The 17,150-nt window shown below is 47.3% G+C and overlaps 2 protein-coding genes across 7 annotated transcripts in view; one reads left to right on the top strand and one right to left on the bottom strand.

Annotated features, from left to right (window-relative positions):
- TJP1 (tight junction protein 1) overlaps positions 1 to 2,591 on the bottom strand; it is a 208,384-nt gene extending 205,793 nt beyond the window's left edge. For all 5 annotated transcript variants that reach the window (XM_053658944.1, XM_053658945.1, XM_053658946.1 and 2 more), the window contains exon 1: positions 2,146 to 2,591. In XM_053658944.1, the coding sequence (XP_053514919.1) occupies positions 2,146 to 2,488 (343 nt within the window). In that variant the 5' untranslated portion in view covers positions 2,489 to 2,591. The remainder of the gene's footprint in view (positions 1 to 2,145) is intronic.
- Positions 2,592 to 6,526: 3,935 nt separating this feature from the next.
- The window catches only part of TARS3 (threonyl-tRNA synthetase 3), a 42,838-nt gene continuing 32,214 nt past the window's right edge, over positions 6,527 to 17,150 (top strand). For both annotated transcript variants that reach the window (XM_053658953.1, XM_037145905.2), the window contains exons 1-4: positions 6,527 to 6,957; positions 7,970 to 8,035; positions 8,691 to 8,869; positions 15,601 to 15,724. In XM_053658953.1, the coding sequence (XP_053514928.1) occupies positions 6,643 to 6,957; positions 7,970 to 8,035; positions 8,691 to 8,869; positions 15,601 to 15,724 (684 nt within the window). In that variant the 5' untranslated portion in view covers positions 6,527 to 6,642. The remainder of the gene's footprint in view (positions 6,958 to 7,969; positions 8,036 to 8,690; positions 8,870 to 15,600; positions 15,725 to 17,150) is intronic.

The following is a 17,150-nucleotide window of genomic DNA, read 5'->3' as shown; positions in this document are numbered from 1 at the left end:
AGAAGGATGAAAATTATTCAGTTCATATTTATCAAGACAAGTATCCATTGGCTCATGCCCTGGCCGGGTAGCTCAGTTGGTTAGAGCATCGTCCCAAAACTTCAAGGGTGCGGGTTTGATTGCTGGTCAGGGCAAGAAGCAACCAATGAACGCATCAGTAAGTGGAACAACAGATCCATTAGTTCTCTCCTTCCCTCTGTCTCTAAAATTGATAAATACATTTTTAAAAGGGATTTTAAAAAAAAGAAGCCCCTTATAAATATGTATTTTCACCTATTTGACTTTTTCGGAGGATGAACCATTTTACTGAACGTTATGAGGTTGTAGTGTGAGGTTTATGATAAGACTGTAATTCACAACTTCCCTAAAAACCCAGGATAGTTTTTCAATTGAAACAAATCTAAAATACAGGTAACCGGTGTAAAGTGGGGGTCCTTCTGGTTCAGTCTCAGAGAAATGTTGTGGCCACATGGAAACCAAAAACCAAACACAGCTTCTGAAGAGCTCAGACTGTTTCCCGAATTCTCACAGACCGGAGTGGGCACCCACGTACGCAGGCAGCGGCGTCACAGGCAGGGATCCCCTTCTTTTGCCTTTGTCCCCGTCCCTCCCACAACTGTCCCAGAACCTCTGCTGCCGTCACTTCTCCCCAACCCTCCCCCACGTCCAGCGTTGCTTTTCTCTGCCCCTCCCCCCACCCCTCCTCATGTCTTCATTATATTGGCCAACCCAAACCTTCTCTTAGCGGCAAAGAACCTCTTCTCTCTAGAAGGAAGGAGCTAAGGAAATTGGGGGATTCATTAAGGTGCTCTCTTTGGAAGGCCGGGAGGAGAAAAACAGCTGAGAAGGCTCCTGGGCTGATATTTTAAAATAGCAGCTTTACTCTACACAATGCAGACATATATACAATGCACATATATGTTCTATATAATGCACATATCCTAAAATTCATCCTTTGGAAGTAATACAGTTCAGTGGTTTGCAGTCGAACCATAGACATACTCAACAACCATGCTCTGATTTCAGGCCAATAGACCCCAGTCCCCTACTTCCGGCCCTTGGCAGCCACTAATCTACTTCCTGTCTCTATGGATTCATCATCTATTCTGGACGTGTCACAGGAAGGAAATCGTACCATACGTGGCATTTTTGTGACTGGCTTCTCTTTTAGCATAAGGCTTTCAAGGTTCATCCATGCAGTAGCATGTATCTGGTCTCCGTTCCTTTTGATTTTTTAAAAGATTTTATTTAATTATTTTTAGAGAGAGGGAGTGAGAAAGAGAAGGAGAGAAACATCAATGTGTGGTTGCCTCTCGCATGCCCCCTGTTGAGGACTCGGCTGCAACCCAGGCATGTGCCCTGACTGGGAATTGAACCAGTGACCCTTTGGTTTGCAGGCGAGCACTCATTCCACTGAGCCACACCAGCCAGGGCTCCATTCCTTTTTTATGGCCGAATAATGTTCCAGTGTATGGACAGACCTCATTTTGTTTATCCACTCATTGGTTGACGGGCATCTGGCTGGTTTGTACTTGTTGGCTCTTAGGTATGAATTATGCAGTCATGAACACTTTCCCAGGTTTTTGTGGGGACATATGTTTTCACCTCTTCTGGGTGTATCCCCAGGAGTGGAGTTGCTGGGTCACGTGGCAGCTCTTAACCTTCTGAGGAACTGTGATCATAACTAAAATTGTCCCTGACAATTGTCTTGGGGGTTATGTAAGGTTCTATTTGGAGTCAGCAACACTTGTTTCTTTTTTTTTTAGAGCATTTATTTTTTTATTGATTGATTTTTAGAGAGAGAGAAATATCAATGTGTTGTTCCAGTTACTGATACACTCACTGATGGCTTCGTGTATGTGCCCTGACTGGGGATCGAACCCGCAGCCTTGGTGTATTGGGATGATGCTCTAACCAACTAAGTTACCCAGCCAGGGCCCAACATTTACTTCCATGTCATGAGGTTTTTAGAACAAAGCCTTGGATGTTTTTCTTAAAATAAAAATCCATGCTGTGTGGAAGCTCATTATTACTGCAGCTGGGACACCAGATATTTATTTGGTCAGGAGCTTACTACTCAAGGCAGTAAGCTTACTACTTCCCTCAAGGAAGCTTACTACTTTCCAGAGCCAACTAGGTTCTTACCTTGGTAATAAAGAAAGAAGCAGGTCAGCAGGTAAGGGCAGAACTCCTCCAGATGAGAGCAAAAAGCACAGAAAGCCTTCGGACCCTTGCAGCAAAGTTTCCCAAGAAAAGACTCCACTCTCTTCCCATAGCAGCCCCGGGACATGACCTCGTGGTACTCGCTCAAGGAGAACACGCCCTCGTACACCAATGGCGAGAGCACCCCGCTCACGTTGAATTCCCTCAGTATCTTCTCTTTGTAAGTCCCGGGTATTTCCGCGAGCTGCCTGCGCCTCTTCTTCTTCTCTCTCTGAGCCGCGGACTCACAGCTGTAGAACCACGACCCGGCCGCTCTCTCCACCATCTCTGCTGGTGGAGAGACGGAGACGTGAGCTCTCCCCGCTGGGCACTGCTCCGGGGCTCGGTCTGCGCCACATGGACACCTGGAGGCGGACTCACTGCCCTCTGGAATGACTACAGATCTGCAGGGAGAGGGAGGGCCTGGGATTAGACCTGAGGTGCTGACCGTCGCGGCCTAAGAGGATTGCGCTGTATTCCTTAGTCCCTCGCGGCAGTTAGATTCAAAAGACAAAGGAGAGAGGCAAGCTGTTGAAATTCTCCCTCCGATTCCCAGACGATCATTGTCCCAGGCTCCTCCTTGCCTTCCCCCAAATGATGGTTTTCGATGTTATGCACGCAGCACACACAGAGTCTGTACTGAGTGGTGTCATCATAGTGCTGGGGTCTGTACAGTGTCAGGCTGTGTCTCTCTTCCTGCTACCGTAGTTTGGGTTGAGAGACAGCCTTGGGGGAAAGCCAGGGAGGGTAGAAGTAGCCAAAGCCTGGGGTGGCAAAATAATGTTTAGGTTGTGTGTTTTTTTAAGATTTTATTTATTTATTTTTAGAGAGGGGAAGGGAGGGAGAAAGAGAGGGAAACATCAATGTGTGGTTGCCACGTGCGCGCGCCCTACTGGGGACCTGGCCTGCAACCCAGGCACGTGCCCTGCCTGGGAATCCAACCAGCGGCCCTTTGGTTCCAAGGCTGATGCTCAATCCACTGAGCCATACCAGCCAGGCATTTATTTATTTTTAGAGAGAAGAGAAGAGAGGGCAAAAGTAAGGGAGAGAAACATCACTGTGAGAGAGAAACATCGATTAGTTGCCTCTTGTATGCACCCAGCCCAAGGACTGATACCCGCACCCCAGGCATATGTCCTGACTGGGAATTGAACGGGTGACCCTTTACTTTGTGGGAGGGCTCCCAACCCACTGACCCACACTAGTCAGGGCCAGTGTTGGTTACGTGATTCAGCTGCCTACCTGACCCCTCTCCTCCGATCAGGCCCTGGTGTCCACTTAATGAAGCAGATTAGAGGGAAGGATTATTGCTGGCTGGGGGGGGGGGGTGGGGCCTCTGCCACAAGCAATGCCTCACTGTGGATCACGTGACTATAACATGATACCTCCAAGCCAGCCTCCACGGCCACCTGCCTGAGACGTCCCAGGCCTTGGAGTAACCTCAGGACACTCCACGGCTGGATCTGCAGGTGACCAGCCCTGTGCCCCAGACACCCTCTGTCCTGTTTCTCTCCAGGTGCCCATGTGAGTGACTGATGGCATCAGGGTCCTTCTGCCACCCACACCATACATGTCTTCTTTCTGGGAGGCACCCTGAGATCGATCATGTGTGGGTAGACAGGAATGGTTTAACGAAGCCCACGTATGTCTTACTTTTTCCCAGTTAGGAAATTAACAAAAAGATCTGTGGCTATTGAAATACTCTTGCCCGCTGGCAAGAGTATTGTTGGCAAGAGTATCTAATTGTTATAGAAACAATTAGATATTTTCCTACCACCTTAGGGTAGAAATTTTATTCTTCAGAAATCAAAACTCCCTTGGGGTGGTCGGGTGGCCAGAACCGGGAGAGAAGACTTTTCCTGCCTCTGCTTCTGACTTTGCGTGAGAGGGTGAGAACATAGCTTTAGACCACCGTAGTCCATGAAGGTTTGACATCTGGGGGCCAATTCTGGAGACAGCAGAGGACTCACCTGCAAGCGTGACTTTCCCACGCAAACCAGGCAATCCAGGGCCGATCCCCCAACCATCTCCTCCATCAGGGTCTCACATTCCAGGCCACCATCCCTCTGCCCGAATCACCCCACTGTCAGGCACGAGACAGCCAGGGACAGCCCCTAGACCCCCAGAGCCTGCCAAAATGCAAACTAGCTGACCCTAAGCCTGCTTACCCTGCCTTGCCTGATTCTCACTATGGAAACTGAAATGAAGGCTTAAACGTGTTTTCCTCTCACTTCCTGGGCCCCCTCCTCTTGGGAACTGGGAATAACAATCTTTATATTGGCAGAGGTTGCCCCATCTGTTGGCGTCAACATATGTGCAGAGCAATAAACCTACATTGTAGAACATCCATTGAAAGCTCACCCCTCGGGCAGGTCTGTGACGATATTGTGAAGCACTTTGAACCTCATGAAAAACTGGACGGGCAGTCCCAGAATCCCTACTGCTTCCCTCTGCACCAGCCCTGCAGGTCTTTGGGCCGAGCATCGAAAATTCTGAGGGAAATAGTGTCACCTAGTGGTGTTTTGCAATATTTCAGGCCATGTTTTTTCTATTCTTTTTCTTTTTTTTTTTTTTTAAAGATTTTTTTAAATTTCTTTTTTTAGAGAGAGGAAGGGAGAAGTATCGATGCATGAAAGATATATCCATTGGTTGCCTCTCATACTCCCCCAACTGGGGACCCACCTACAACCCAGACACGTGCCCCAACTGAGAATCAAACCGGTGACCCTTTGGTTCACAAGCCAGCACTCAGTCCACTGAGCCACACCAGCCAGGGCTCTTTTTTTTTTTTTTTATAGACATTTTCAGAGCAGTTTTAGGTTCACAGCAAAGTTGAGCAGAATGCACAGCAAGTCCTCAAATAATGTCATTTCATTCAATGTCATTTTTCCACAATGTTGATGAGATGCCATAGGAACCAAACTCTTCTTTGTACCAAGTAGCCTATGGTAAAGCTGGTTTTGTTATACCCCTAATGCCATGGTTAACATTATTATGCAAGGGGGGAAAAGCCAAACAAAAGAAGTAATTCTATATGATTTCATTTTCAGAAATCTCTAGAATATGAAAACTAACTCATAGTGATGGGAAGCAGACCAGTGGTTGTTTGTGGGTTGGAGGTGGAGGCCCAAGAAAGACAAACTGCCAAGGAGCCAGAGGAAAATTGGGGGGCACCTAATTGCGGTCCCCTGACCCCACTTAGTATTGTCCCCTGACAATACAAAGGTCACCGCAGAATGGGAGGAGTAGAAATCAGGTGGCAGAAGGCTGAGAAGTAACTGAGTCTGTGTAACTGTCCAGAAGCTTACCCGGGAAGGGTGTGAGAAAGAGTGGTTTTAGTGCCATACTTGCTGGAACATCCTCCTGAGAGCTGTTTATGATTCCGGTTCCCTTCATGCAAATAACTTTGGAACTCTGAAGGCATTTATTAACTATACCGCATCACACAACACATCCAATTCTATTTTACCAAGGCTGAAATGTACCATCATTTAAGTTGCAATGACACTGGCCTCAGCTATTCTGAGTTTGAATCTCAGCTCTGTCAGGTGGTGGCTGTGTGACTTTTGACCAGTCGCTTAGCCTCTCTGTGCTCCAGTGTTTTCATCTATAAATAGGTGTAAGAGTATCTCCTATTACAAGTATTAGAGTTAATATTTGTAAAGAGCTTGGAACAGTCTACATTTTGCCATATTCTAACCCCTAAGAATGTTAATAAAATCAGCTTTCATTCCCACTACAGGAAGATTTGTGCTCAAGATTATGAGGGTTACCAAAGACATATGTGGGTGGCATTTGCCCTAGCCTCGAGGAACACTATAGCAACTGCCGGTCAGATTTAAAATTTTGTCAAGTTCTTCTACGCAGCCTCCAGCCTCTGTTCTTGGTCAGCCCCGGCATGAATGCCAAGGAGGCTGATTCTCAGCAGCCACTTTTACAAACGTTGATATAAGTTGCAAGAATAGTAAAAGCCAGACTTCTGGAGGGTTAAGACAGGAGCCATACTGCGAAGGGGAGACGTATGATTTTCACAAGATTCTGGAGGATTTTTGTTTCAGCCGAGGAATGGCGACAAGCTCATAGCCCCGAAAATACTTTGAGCTTACTCAGGCCCCTCACCACTCTCCTGGCCGAAGCCACCGCGGGATCCCGCACTTGGTGGACCCTACTACTGCAGTGCCCCCAGCCTCGGCCCCGCCCCTGCAGTGTACTGACCCTGTCGCCCCGCCTCCTCAGTGTCCATTGCCCCGCCCCCTGCAGTATACAAACCCAGCCCCGCCTTTCTATAGCCCCGCCCCTGCCGTGTACGTAACCCCGGCCACGCTTCTCCCCGCGGCCAGCTCCCTGAAGTCCGGCCCCAATAGCTGCCCTGCCCTACCGGTGGCCGCTGCCGGTACCTACCACCCAGCGCAGCGTTGCTGCACAAGGGAGGCGGGTGCCATGGCGGCTGAGGCCCTGACGGCGGAGACGGTGGCTTTGCGCCTGCAGCGGCAGGAGGAGGACATCACCTGGCTGTGGGAGGAGGTCCTGCGCCTGAGGGAAGAGCTGTTGAGCGCGCCCGACCGGTGCCAGGCCGAGGGGCCACGTCTCACGCGGGAGGTGGCGCAGCTCCGGGCCGAGAACCGCGACTTGCGCTATCGCCTGTGCCGCCTGCGGGTGTGCCTTGCCGAAGCACTGAGCCACCAGGTGCAGCTGGAGAGGGCGACGCGAGCGGGGGCGCAGGACGAGGCCGGGAGCACGACTCCCGGAGCGCAGGTAGCGGGGCTTGGGGACTCCTTGCGAGCGACTCGGTGGGGCGCCACCTAGGCCTCGGGAGGCGCCGCGACCCTCGAGGTGCCCGCACCGCGTTTTTCTCTGGAATGGCAGGTGCAGGTGCGGGCGGCGACCCAGGGGTATGCGGGGCCCGGTCCCGCCCAGACTCTGCGGGTGTGCCCTGCTCTCAGTTCAGGTTCCCTCCTGCGGAACCGCGAGTAGCTTGGACACCACGGAGTCCCTGCCTTTGCAGCAATCGCCAGATTGACCTCATGGTGCACCTGCTCAGCTTTTCCATTAAATTGCTGCCACACGTTTTCTTCAGTAGCAGAAATAGCATCGGGGGGGGGGGGGGAAGCTGGCGCGTGTAAAGCTCTGTTCTTTCCTTGGGCAGGAAGACCGAAAGCTGCATAGGTGAACATTCCCTCTAATGGTGGCAGGTCTGAGCTATTTAGGACAGGTGGTTCTTGGGGTTTGGTGTTGAGATCTGTATATTTAACATCATTATTTAATACGCGATCTTACTATTTTAGTTCATTGAAGGATACGTTATCTTCCTGTAACGTGATACATTTCTTAAGTTCTGAAGGCTTTTTTAGACCATGGGATCTTTTTCAGTCCTTTACCAAGGAAAACCACGGTACCAAAAAATTATGAAATAATGTGATTGAAGTCTCTGGTGGCAGCTACAGAACCATTTTCCAGGGACTTTAAAATACATTAAATATGTTAAAATGTGTTGCCTGTTCTGAGCAAGAATATATGAAAATGCACAGACAGGAAGGGCCAAACCTCAGAAAACACCTTGCCCGTTGAGGGTTATAGGTGGTTCTCAGGACACCCCAGCTATGAGCCGGTTCTCAGGACACCCCAGCTATGAGCCGGTTCTCAGGATACCCCAGCTGTGAGCCTCTAAACCGGGGGCACTTGCTGCCCACTGGCATGTCTCCCTCCAGACGTGTTGCTGTGTCTTGTCATTGGTATGAGTCGTTTACAATTTCCCTTTATTTCTCAGCCTCTTTCTAGTCAAAACCAAGAAAAGGACATTAAAAAGAAGAAAGAAAAGGAATCTGACAGTGAGGTAAGTTGTTGCTATGAAAATAATGTAAAAGACCACGTGTCATTGAAATATGCTCATACAGTTAATACCTCGCGTTTTCCTATTAAAAAACATAATTACTAATCAAATTGCCATTTGGGGCACAGTAGTGTATTTAAAACTTTGCATTCCTTCGATTTAAGAAGTCTTTACTTAGAGATGAGCTAATCGTGCAGCTCCTTAGTCTGTGTATGTTGAGATAGTAGAGCTCTCTCTTTGTTTTAAATAAACTGGCATTTGTTAGGCGTGAAGGAGGACTGCGTAGCCTTAAAGGGCTCAGTCTGGTTGAGGAGTTCAGGCAAAAGCAGGCGGAACAGTTAGAGAACAAGATCAGCTGGGGTATAAATAAGCACTGAATTATGTGACTCCTCATCCATGTGTATTAAACACGTGGAAAAGGGAGATGTTAGCGGGTGCAGTAGTTAGTGGGCCTGGGCTTGGAGCGGGACTCTGAGAGCTGAGAAGGAGGTAAGAGGAGCCTTCTGGGGGAGAGCAGGATTGGAGGGATAGTAGAGACTGGCACCGGTGACGACCTATGGCATGCTGAGAAGGGGGCGGGACTTAGGTAATACTGAGCAGTTGGAATAAGTGTGCACTGCATGTTAACCTAACCTCCGCGTCCGCTAATCATTTTCAGGTGAAAGATCAACCGAATTTCATAAAGGAACGGTTGAAGCTTTTTGAAATATTGCAGAAAGATCATATTGAAAAAAAGGGGGACACAAGCAATGGGATCACAGTAAGAGTGGCTGATGGGAAAACAGTGGAAGGAGAACTCTGGAAAACAACGCCTTATCAAGTGGCCGCTGCTATTAGGTAAACTATAGTCTGGAGAAGTTATTAGTATTGAGTATTGTGCCAGGGCTTGTTGAAAACGTGTTCTTGGGAGCCACTCAAATCTTTTTTTCTTACTCACTGACTAGATCAGATAAAATCGGTTATTTTTTTTACCCTTTCTGGCTTCTAATGAGGCCATTTAAGTGAGTACTCAAATATCAGAATACAGTCTCATCCTCTTAGAACATCCAAATTGGAAAGTTTTCATAAAAGCATAAAGTTGAGAAAAATGTAGAATCTGTCACATGCTGCATTACATTGACTTGGTTCCTTGCCGAGGTTTGAGTTTTTGCAGGTTTTTAGCTGGACTAGGGGTCAGGAGACTTAACTCGAGCCAGGGATCCACCCATAGTTGACCTTGGATAGCTCCATGGACCAACTTGGGCAGGTCCTGAAAGCTTCGCAAGCCTGTTTTCTTGCATCTTCAGTGGCAATAATAATACTTTCCCCATTTACTTTATGAGGTTGTAAATAGTAAAGGGTATATATGAAAATACTCTAAAAACTAAAGTATCTCTAGAAATTTACAAAAGGCTTATTAATTGTAGATTGAAGATGTTTGTGTTAGGGCTATTATCAGCCTGAATAAGTACTTTGACCTTCCTGGAATTTAAATGTACTAGTGAAGGTGTGTTGTTTTGATTAATGTTAATTTCTAGTGTTGAATACAGTTCTACAGAAGCTGTGGCTCAAAACTGCCATGTAAATAAATGCCTGCTATTTTAACAGCAAACTTTGCATCAGTGGAAATGCTTTGATTTTCTTTGAAAGCCATGGTTAAGATTGTATTTCTTTTTTAAAAAATTTATTTATTTTTAGAGAGAAAAAGGAAGGGAGGGAGAAAGGGAAAGAAACATCAATGTGTGGTTGCCTCTCACGTGGCCCCCACTGGAGGACTCGGCCTGCAACCCAGGCATGTGCCGTTACTGGGAATCGAACCGACAACCCTTTGGTTCGCAGCCCACACTCAATCCCCTGAACTACACCAGCCGGGGATAAGATTATATTTCTTTTTTAGCCTATCATATCATTTACGCTGAAGGCCTCTCCCAGCCTATTGCCATATTTTCCAGGAAAGATGGATCGATGTGGTAGAGAAAAATGCGTTTTGAGGCAAAAATAATTTTATGTGTACTGATAAAGAGTCAGGTTGCAAGTCCTACGGAGGGATTTCAGGAGTGTCTAAAAAATAACACTGTCCATGATCAAAGAGTGGGCAAAGCAGTGGTCATCATTTTACTCTCAGCAAAATTCCGGACCAGAATCATAGAATGGGATATCAAGGCTTATTTTAAGAATAGAGAGCATTACAATCCACCCTGATTATTTGTCATGAACCTTTATGAATTAAACAGTGTAGCATCAGATAAGAAACCCAGAGTCATAGACTTTATTGTACTTTTCCGAGTGGACAGATCAAACAGGCCAAACTTAAAAGATTATGCGTGTTTGATCAATAACACTGTAGAATAGACTTGGGGACCACTCACCGGTGGTCTCTGACTTGGGGTGGTCACCCCAAGATCTCTGTGCTCTGCAGGTAGAGATGGTACTTATCTCTCAGCTCCTATGGTCAGGCTTTCCACTCCTCAGAATCTTTTTTTTTTTTTTAGATTTTATTTATTTATTTTAGAGGGGAAGGGAAAGAGAGAGGGAGAGAATATTCCTCTGGTTCCCAGGCCTGTGCTCAATTCACTGAGCTATACCATCCAGGGTGCTCCTCAGAATCTTAATCAAATGCAGAAACATACAGTTCACATCCTATGAGGAAAATGAAATCAGGCACGTACTCAATAACCAGATAAAACAACAGCAAAGCAGAGTAAAACTTGGACATTGAAAAAAACCTCTTCAAAATAACTCAGGTGGAAGGAAATAAAAACAAGCACAGAATTCTTAAGAAATACTTCTAATGAGGAGAATACATGTCCAGACATATGGACTGTATCCAAAATGGTCATCAGACACAGATTTGTAGTGCAGAAGGCTTTTATTTTAGAATAAGAAAGACCAAAAAGAAATCAACTAAGAATTCAACTCAGAAAAAGAACAATTAAGGAGGAAACTCTAGGGAACAGTATTAACTGAAAAACGAGTGGAAGAAATAAGGATCCAGTGTGGTGGCTGGATATAAAATAAAGTTTAGAAATAATAGCTTTATTCAAGTTTGCTGCTTGCCCTTTTGGTTAACTGAGAGTTGGTTGCACAGGTCATTAATTATCCATGCTCTGGGGGCACGAAAGCGGTGCCAAGCATAACACAAGAGGTGGGAACCCCCTAGCTAAGGTTTGTCTGTGTCTAGGAGGGAAGCTGGGTGCCACCCAGGGACTCACCAGCAGGCAGGAGGAAGAGCCGCTGAGGGACGATGATGCTTTGAGGCCAAGGCCCCATAGCGGTGCCCTTGAATTTCCACTTCCATGCTGTTAGCTCACCTTTAGTCACGTGGCCACCCGTAGCTGCCGGAGAGAATGGTAATGTGGCTCCTGCTGGGTGGCCAGCCACGTGTTCAGCTAAAGCATCGTCACCGTGGAAGAGGGGAAGGGTGGTTTAGGGGACCCCCTCCGCCGCACTGTGCCCCTCCGACATCCAGAGACCTGTGAGCACACGTCTTTCCTCATCCCAAGCCCTCACTCCCCGGCCAAGTGAGGCAAACAACTCCAGGTCCCACCAGCCGAAAGCCCTGACTTTCCAAGTGATGTGCACAGCGCCCCCATCAGGCTGGCTCCTTGTACTTCGGCAACAAATGCACTAACAGAAGGCTGCCCACGCCACACGTGTATGTACAGTGCTGGAACAGTCACAAGGCAATCACCATGAAAGTGTCTCTTTGGGAAAAAGAAGGGGCAGTGCAGCAGACAGTGGTGTGCAGAAGCCATCGGGTCCTCCTGGCAGTGACCGTGATGCCCCAGCCTGGCAGTAGGTAGCACCTGTGTCAGTGCAGCCACCTGGCCGCTCTTTGTTCTGTGGGAGCAGCGCTCCTGTCCAGTCCCCATGGGTCCTGCTTTTGCTCTTTGCAAGGTTCCTAGCTGTGCCTAACACTTGACTGCCACACCTGTGGGGCAGTCTGTCCACCCGGAGGCTGCATGGTTTGCATAGCCCCATTCCTGCTGGTGCATTCCTGGGGGCTGAGGCCCCTTTAAGGATCAAGCAATCCGAGGCACAATAAGCTGGGCTTGTAGCTTGTCTGGCCACACAGTTCTCATGAGGAGTTAACCGTAGTAGGCTTCTGGTCTGGTGGCTTCTGATCAGTTCCAGGGAAGGAAATCTCACATAAAGAGTTTTCCTAGACAAAGACTCCTCTCCCTTTCATTCCCTGGCTTTTGTACTTGGCTCATTCCTCTCTCCCTTTCTCTCTGTAATGGACGGAGATCATAGGAAATAAGAGGCTGTGGGAGGACGGGACCCTCACTCTGATCCTTGTAGTCGGACCAGCCCTATTATCTTGCTCCGTGCAGGGCCTTTGAGAAGGGCTGTCAGTGCCTGTCCCTCCTGCTGTCTGGGACCGAAGACTGTTCTTCCAGCCTCTTACAGCTTCTCATTTCTGCATTTTTACTTTGGATGATCGGTCATAGGCGGAGGGCGCCTCCCTTGTGGAAGCCCCATCCCTTCCATCTCTGCTCACATACTGAGCAAGTCTCGCCTGAGCCTGCCTCATTTGGGTGGTATTTTGCTAAGAGCCACAGTAGTTACCCAGTGTGCGCCAGCATCCCAGTGTGTTCCTGCCTCTCCACGGCTGCCTCCTTGTGTGCGGGGGCTATGTACGCATATCAGTTTGCGTGCGGCTTTGGTCCAGTAGTTTGTGAGGCCGTAGCCACGGTTATTGGTTATTGGCTGTCCACATCTTCACATCTCTGTCCTGAAAACCCACCCCCAGTCTGCTAGGCCAGGGCACAGGTTTTGTTTCTGTCACTCACCCCCAGGTCCTTATTTCTGTATTGGTGAACATACAGGCTAAGCTGCTGCATCAGAGTCCCCCGAAACTCAGGGCTTAACTGTGGTCGAAGTCCCTCCATAGCTGTCTGGAGGTGCGGGGTCAGGGTTGTCGGGACCACACTTGTCCTTACCATCTGAGGACCTGCACTTCTCCCGTCTGGTCGCGGAGCCGCCCAATACAGCGCTGCCCTTGTCTGCGTGGTCCAAAGGGAAGAGCGCGTGCGTTCCCGGCTCCAGAAGGCGGCAGGAGGTTGAGCTGCCCTCCGTTGGCTTAGGGCTGAGACCCAGAAGTGACGCACGCCCCTGCTGCCATATCCATCACCTCCAGACACGGTCATACAGCCACGTGTCACTGCAAGGAGACCCCCTTCCTGTCGGGGGAGAATGGACCTGAGGAACCCTTAGTGGTCTGTCACTCCATTAATAACAGCATCGAACATCCATTCAGTTCTTCTTGTGAATGTGCCTTATTTAGCCCTCAGAATAAAAGTGCGGGGAAGACCCGTAATCCCCATTTTACAGACGTGAAGAACAAGCCTGGAGAAGCCGAGGAAATTGTTCAGTGTTTAAACCCACCCTGGCTCGCCTTTCCTTAACCACAGCGCTACACTGCTGCTCACGTTATAGATACAGAAGAAAACGTTGCATTTGAAGATGGCCCCATTGAGTAGTGCCTAAGAGTATGAGAGCACAGAGGAAAGGTACCCTTCTTGCACTTTTCTGGGTAGGGAAATTAAGCAACATATTCTAACAAAAAGCCATTAAAAGTGCGTTTCCCTTGGCCCAGCAGTTTTACTTCTAGAATTTTTCTTGAAAAAAAAAATTAGATACTAACACGCATGTTCAAGAATGTTCACTGCAATATTATTTGTTGTTTCAAAAAGAAAAAACCCCACAAAGATGTAACCAAAATGCCCAGCAGTGGTGGGTTTATTAAGCAAGTCATCGTTCTGCAGTTATTAAGTAGCATGTTTTAGAAGTCTGTTGACTGTTAGGGAAAAGGTGACTTATTTTAAATTTAAGAAGTAGGTTCCCAAATCAACAAAAGAAAAAAGCAAACAAAATATAACCAGAGACATTGAAATTAAGAACAATCTAACAATAGCCAGAGGGGAGGGGGAGGGGACAGTGGGGACAAGGGGTTCAGGAACTACTGTAAAGGACACAGGGACAAAACCAAGGGGGAGGGAAGAAGCCAGGGAGTGAGGTGGGTTTGGTGGGGTCGGGGGGTGGGGAGTGGTGGGTAGAAAATGTAGACAACAGTAATTGAACAACAATAAAGTAATTAAAATTAAAACATAAAAAGAAAGTATGATGCAGACCCTGGCTGGCAGGGTCTGTGTGTCATGGCTGTGAGAGACATATTCACATGGAATAGAGTCCTATGGAGAAAAGGGATGGCAGGGCCGCTCTCTGAGTGAGAGAGAGGGCCCCGACCCCTGCCTGGACAGGCTTTTATTGCTTTTCTGGGTACATTACATCGAGGATAGTCTTCATTTACTATGCAGAGATTCTCTGTAGGTGATTACCTTTTACGGATAACAAAGGAAAGAATGTTGCTAATTACTCAAAGAGAAGGATGTTGCAGATCAAGGGGAAAAGTGGTTGAACTGGTTACTTACACCCTGTCCTTGGGAGGGTTAGCACAGATTTTAGGATACGCAGTAAACATTTTCTGCCTCAACTCAGAGTGGGGGAGTTTTAGCAAAAGCAAGTCTCACAGCAGCCCAGCTGCAATACAGGCCTGATTCCCCACAAGAGAACCTATCCATGGGCCTGGGTCCTGTGTGCCGGACCTCGTTCCCCACTGGCCTTTCTGAGTGGGGGACTGGGCTGCATTGATGAAAAACTGTAGAAGGACCTACGACAAGTGGACATACAGTCATTTCTGGGTGGAGGGATTGAGGATGCTTTTCTTTGTTCTTTTCGGTGCATTCCATGTTTCTTAATGGGTTAATTTTGTCCATTTTTAAACAGTGAATTTTATTTAAAAGATACACGCAAAAAAAGATTAACACCTCAATCAGAAATAGACAAAGGACATGGGCAGCTCATAAAAGTAAAACTGGCCAGTAAACACTTCCTTGAGTTAATCACATAAGTCATATTAAGACAATTTCCAACATGACATTGGCAGCAATTTAAAAAATCTGCTGAGACATGTGGCAGTGATACACTCAGATAATCGGCTCAGAAACCTTCAAAGGCACGTGCCCTTTGACCTAGCGATTCCATGTCTGTGGGCTTGTCCCAGAAAACGGTCACAGAGGCTGCAGAACTGCCCGTGCAGAGGCGCCTGTGCAGCAGTGGAAGCTTTTGTAACGAATACGCTGCTTCCTGGCTCTGCTGGAGTCTGTCTGCCAGCCCAGCTGGAAAAGAGCAGGCGCTAAAATTTCCATGGCAACTATGCTTTTTAAAAAGTGTGTAAGTGTGTAAGTGTGTGTGTGTGTGTGTGTGTGTGTGTGTGTAAAGGAGGGGTGGGATGTACCAAAATGTTATGAGTACTTATCTCTGGGTGGGAAGATGTGATCTTTGTTTTATTATCTCTCTGTTTTCCAAGTTCTCTAAGGTGAAGGCATGTTCCTCTAGTACTTAAAATAAATGTTATAAAATAAACTGATCTGTCCCAGTAGTTTGCATTGGTACTTTCTATCTGCTTAAAAATAAAAAGAAAAGAAACAAGCCCCTAGAAGTTATTTTAATCCTTTTTTTTTTTTTTTAGCAAATCATTATAGCCCAGGATAAGGTTAACTGCCCAGTGACTTTTCTCTCACTAGTCAAGAACTGGCTGAAAGCACAGTAATAGCCAAGGTCAACGGTGAATTGTGGGACTTGGACCGTCCGCTGGAAGGGGACTGCACTCTAGAGCTGCTGACTTTTGATGATGAGGAAGCTCAAGCTGTAAGTATGGGACACCCAGCAACCGAGCTTGGGCTGTTTTTGTTGTGAATAATATGTACGGAGCCCCCTTTCGGAGTCAAGTATGATGGGTTTTGTGGCCCCGTAAGGTTTAATATGTGTACATTGCTGTTCCATGGTATTTAATGTGTTTATGGACTGAATATGCACACATACATACATACCAGGTTTTTCAAGTAGCTTGTATTTATCATGCCTCAAGATAATTTTTTCCTTAAGTTAGAATGCTATATTATTAAATCAATGTATTTGAAATGGATTTAAAAAAGATTCTTAAAAACGGATCTACTTTATAGTTTAATATGTGTAGGAGAATTGAAAAAATGATCAAGACTCAAATATCCTTTGATTACTTGTCATGGTCTAAAATAGATTGCACATTTCCATGTAGATCTCTGGTACACATTGGCAGCTTCACTTGGGGTTCTCCCTTCAGGTGGTCCATTATCTGCATAAGTCTAACCTATGATTAGCTGAAGTTAAATGAACTATGATGCTTATGCTAAATTTCTTGATTTATTAATCCAAATTAGAAGAATGATGTTATCATTACTTTCTCTTTAAAACATGCAAAGCATAACCATTAATACATTATTAACAAAGCCATTTTCAAAAGCGATTCAGAAGTAGCTTATATATATTATTTAGTTTTTCCTCAGTGGTCCTTAGCAGCTGTCCCCTAACTGTATCCCAGATGTTGTCAAATGTTATCTATTCCCTCAGTCAACTGACCAGTATCCGAGGCACTGGGTGCGTGTGCTGGACCCCGTGGGGCCCCAGTGGACAAAGCATGGAGCCCCGCCTCGGGGCAGTTACCCCCGGGGGAGGAGGTAGCAAACAAGATAACAAACAACCGGGTGCTTTCAGAGAGTGGCAGTTTTTGGAGAGAGTCCAGTAGGAGCTGGAACTGGGAGCAGGGGGGACAACTACTCTGTGACCCTCTCCCGAGGGCATCAGCCAGCCTTGCGTTTGGCGGTGCCGGCCCACTCCTGGCTTACCCAGGGCGTCGCTCCGTGCCCTCCTGCCCTCACTTTAACGGTGGCTCCTGAACTTTTTGCATCTGTCAGTTGTTTGATGGCGGGGAGCGGGGGGAGGAGGAACTCTGCGAAACGTCACGTTCCAGGGAGGCGCTGGCATCTTTGGAGTTCTTTTCCTCTTTGCACTCAGTGACACCGTGAAAAATTCAGTGACATCGTGAAAAATTCAGTGACACCGTGAAAAAGAAAACACTGCTTCTCACAGGGATGCTCCAGAGGGGACACGCCAGCACGTGCCGGGCTGCCGTGACTCTGGGCACTTGGCTTCCCACTGTGGGGCTTCCATAAATACGTGTGGCCGTCAGTGACAGGGACAGTAAAGCCAGCCCCTGGTGGGCACTGTCTCCTTAAGTCCCAGGTACCCTGGCAAA

Source organism: Artibeus jamaicensis, unplaced genomic scaffold, assembly GCF_021234435.1.
Source record: "Artibeus jamaicensis isolate MK-2021 breed Jamaican fruit bat unplaced genomic scaffold, CSHL_Jam_final scaffold_612, whole genome shotgun sequence".
NCBI classification, from domain to species: domain Eukaryota; kingdom Metazoa; phylum Chordata; class Mammalia; order Chiroptera; family Phyllostomidae; genus Artibeus; species Artibeus jamaicensis.
Note: the sequence above shows the minus strand (reverse complement) of the source record. Positions and strands in the feature narration are given on the sequence as shown.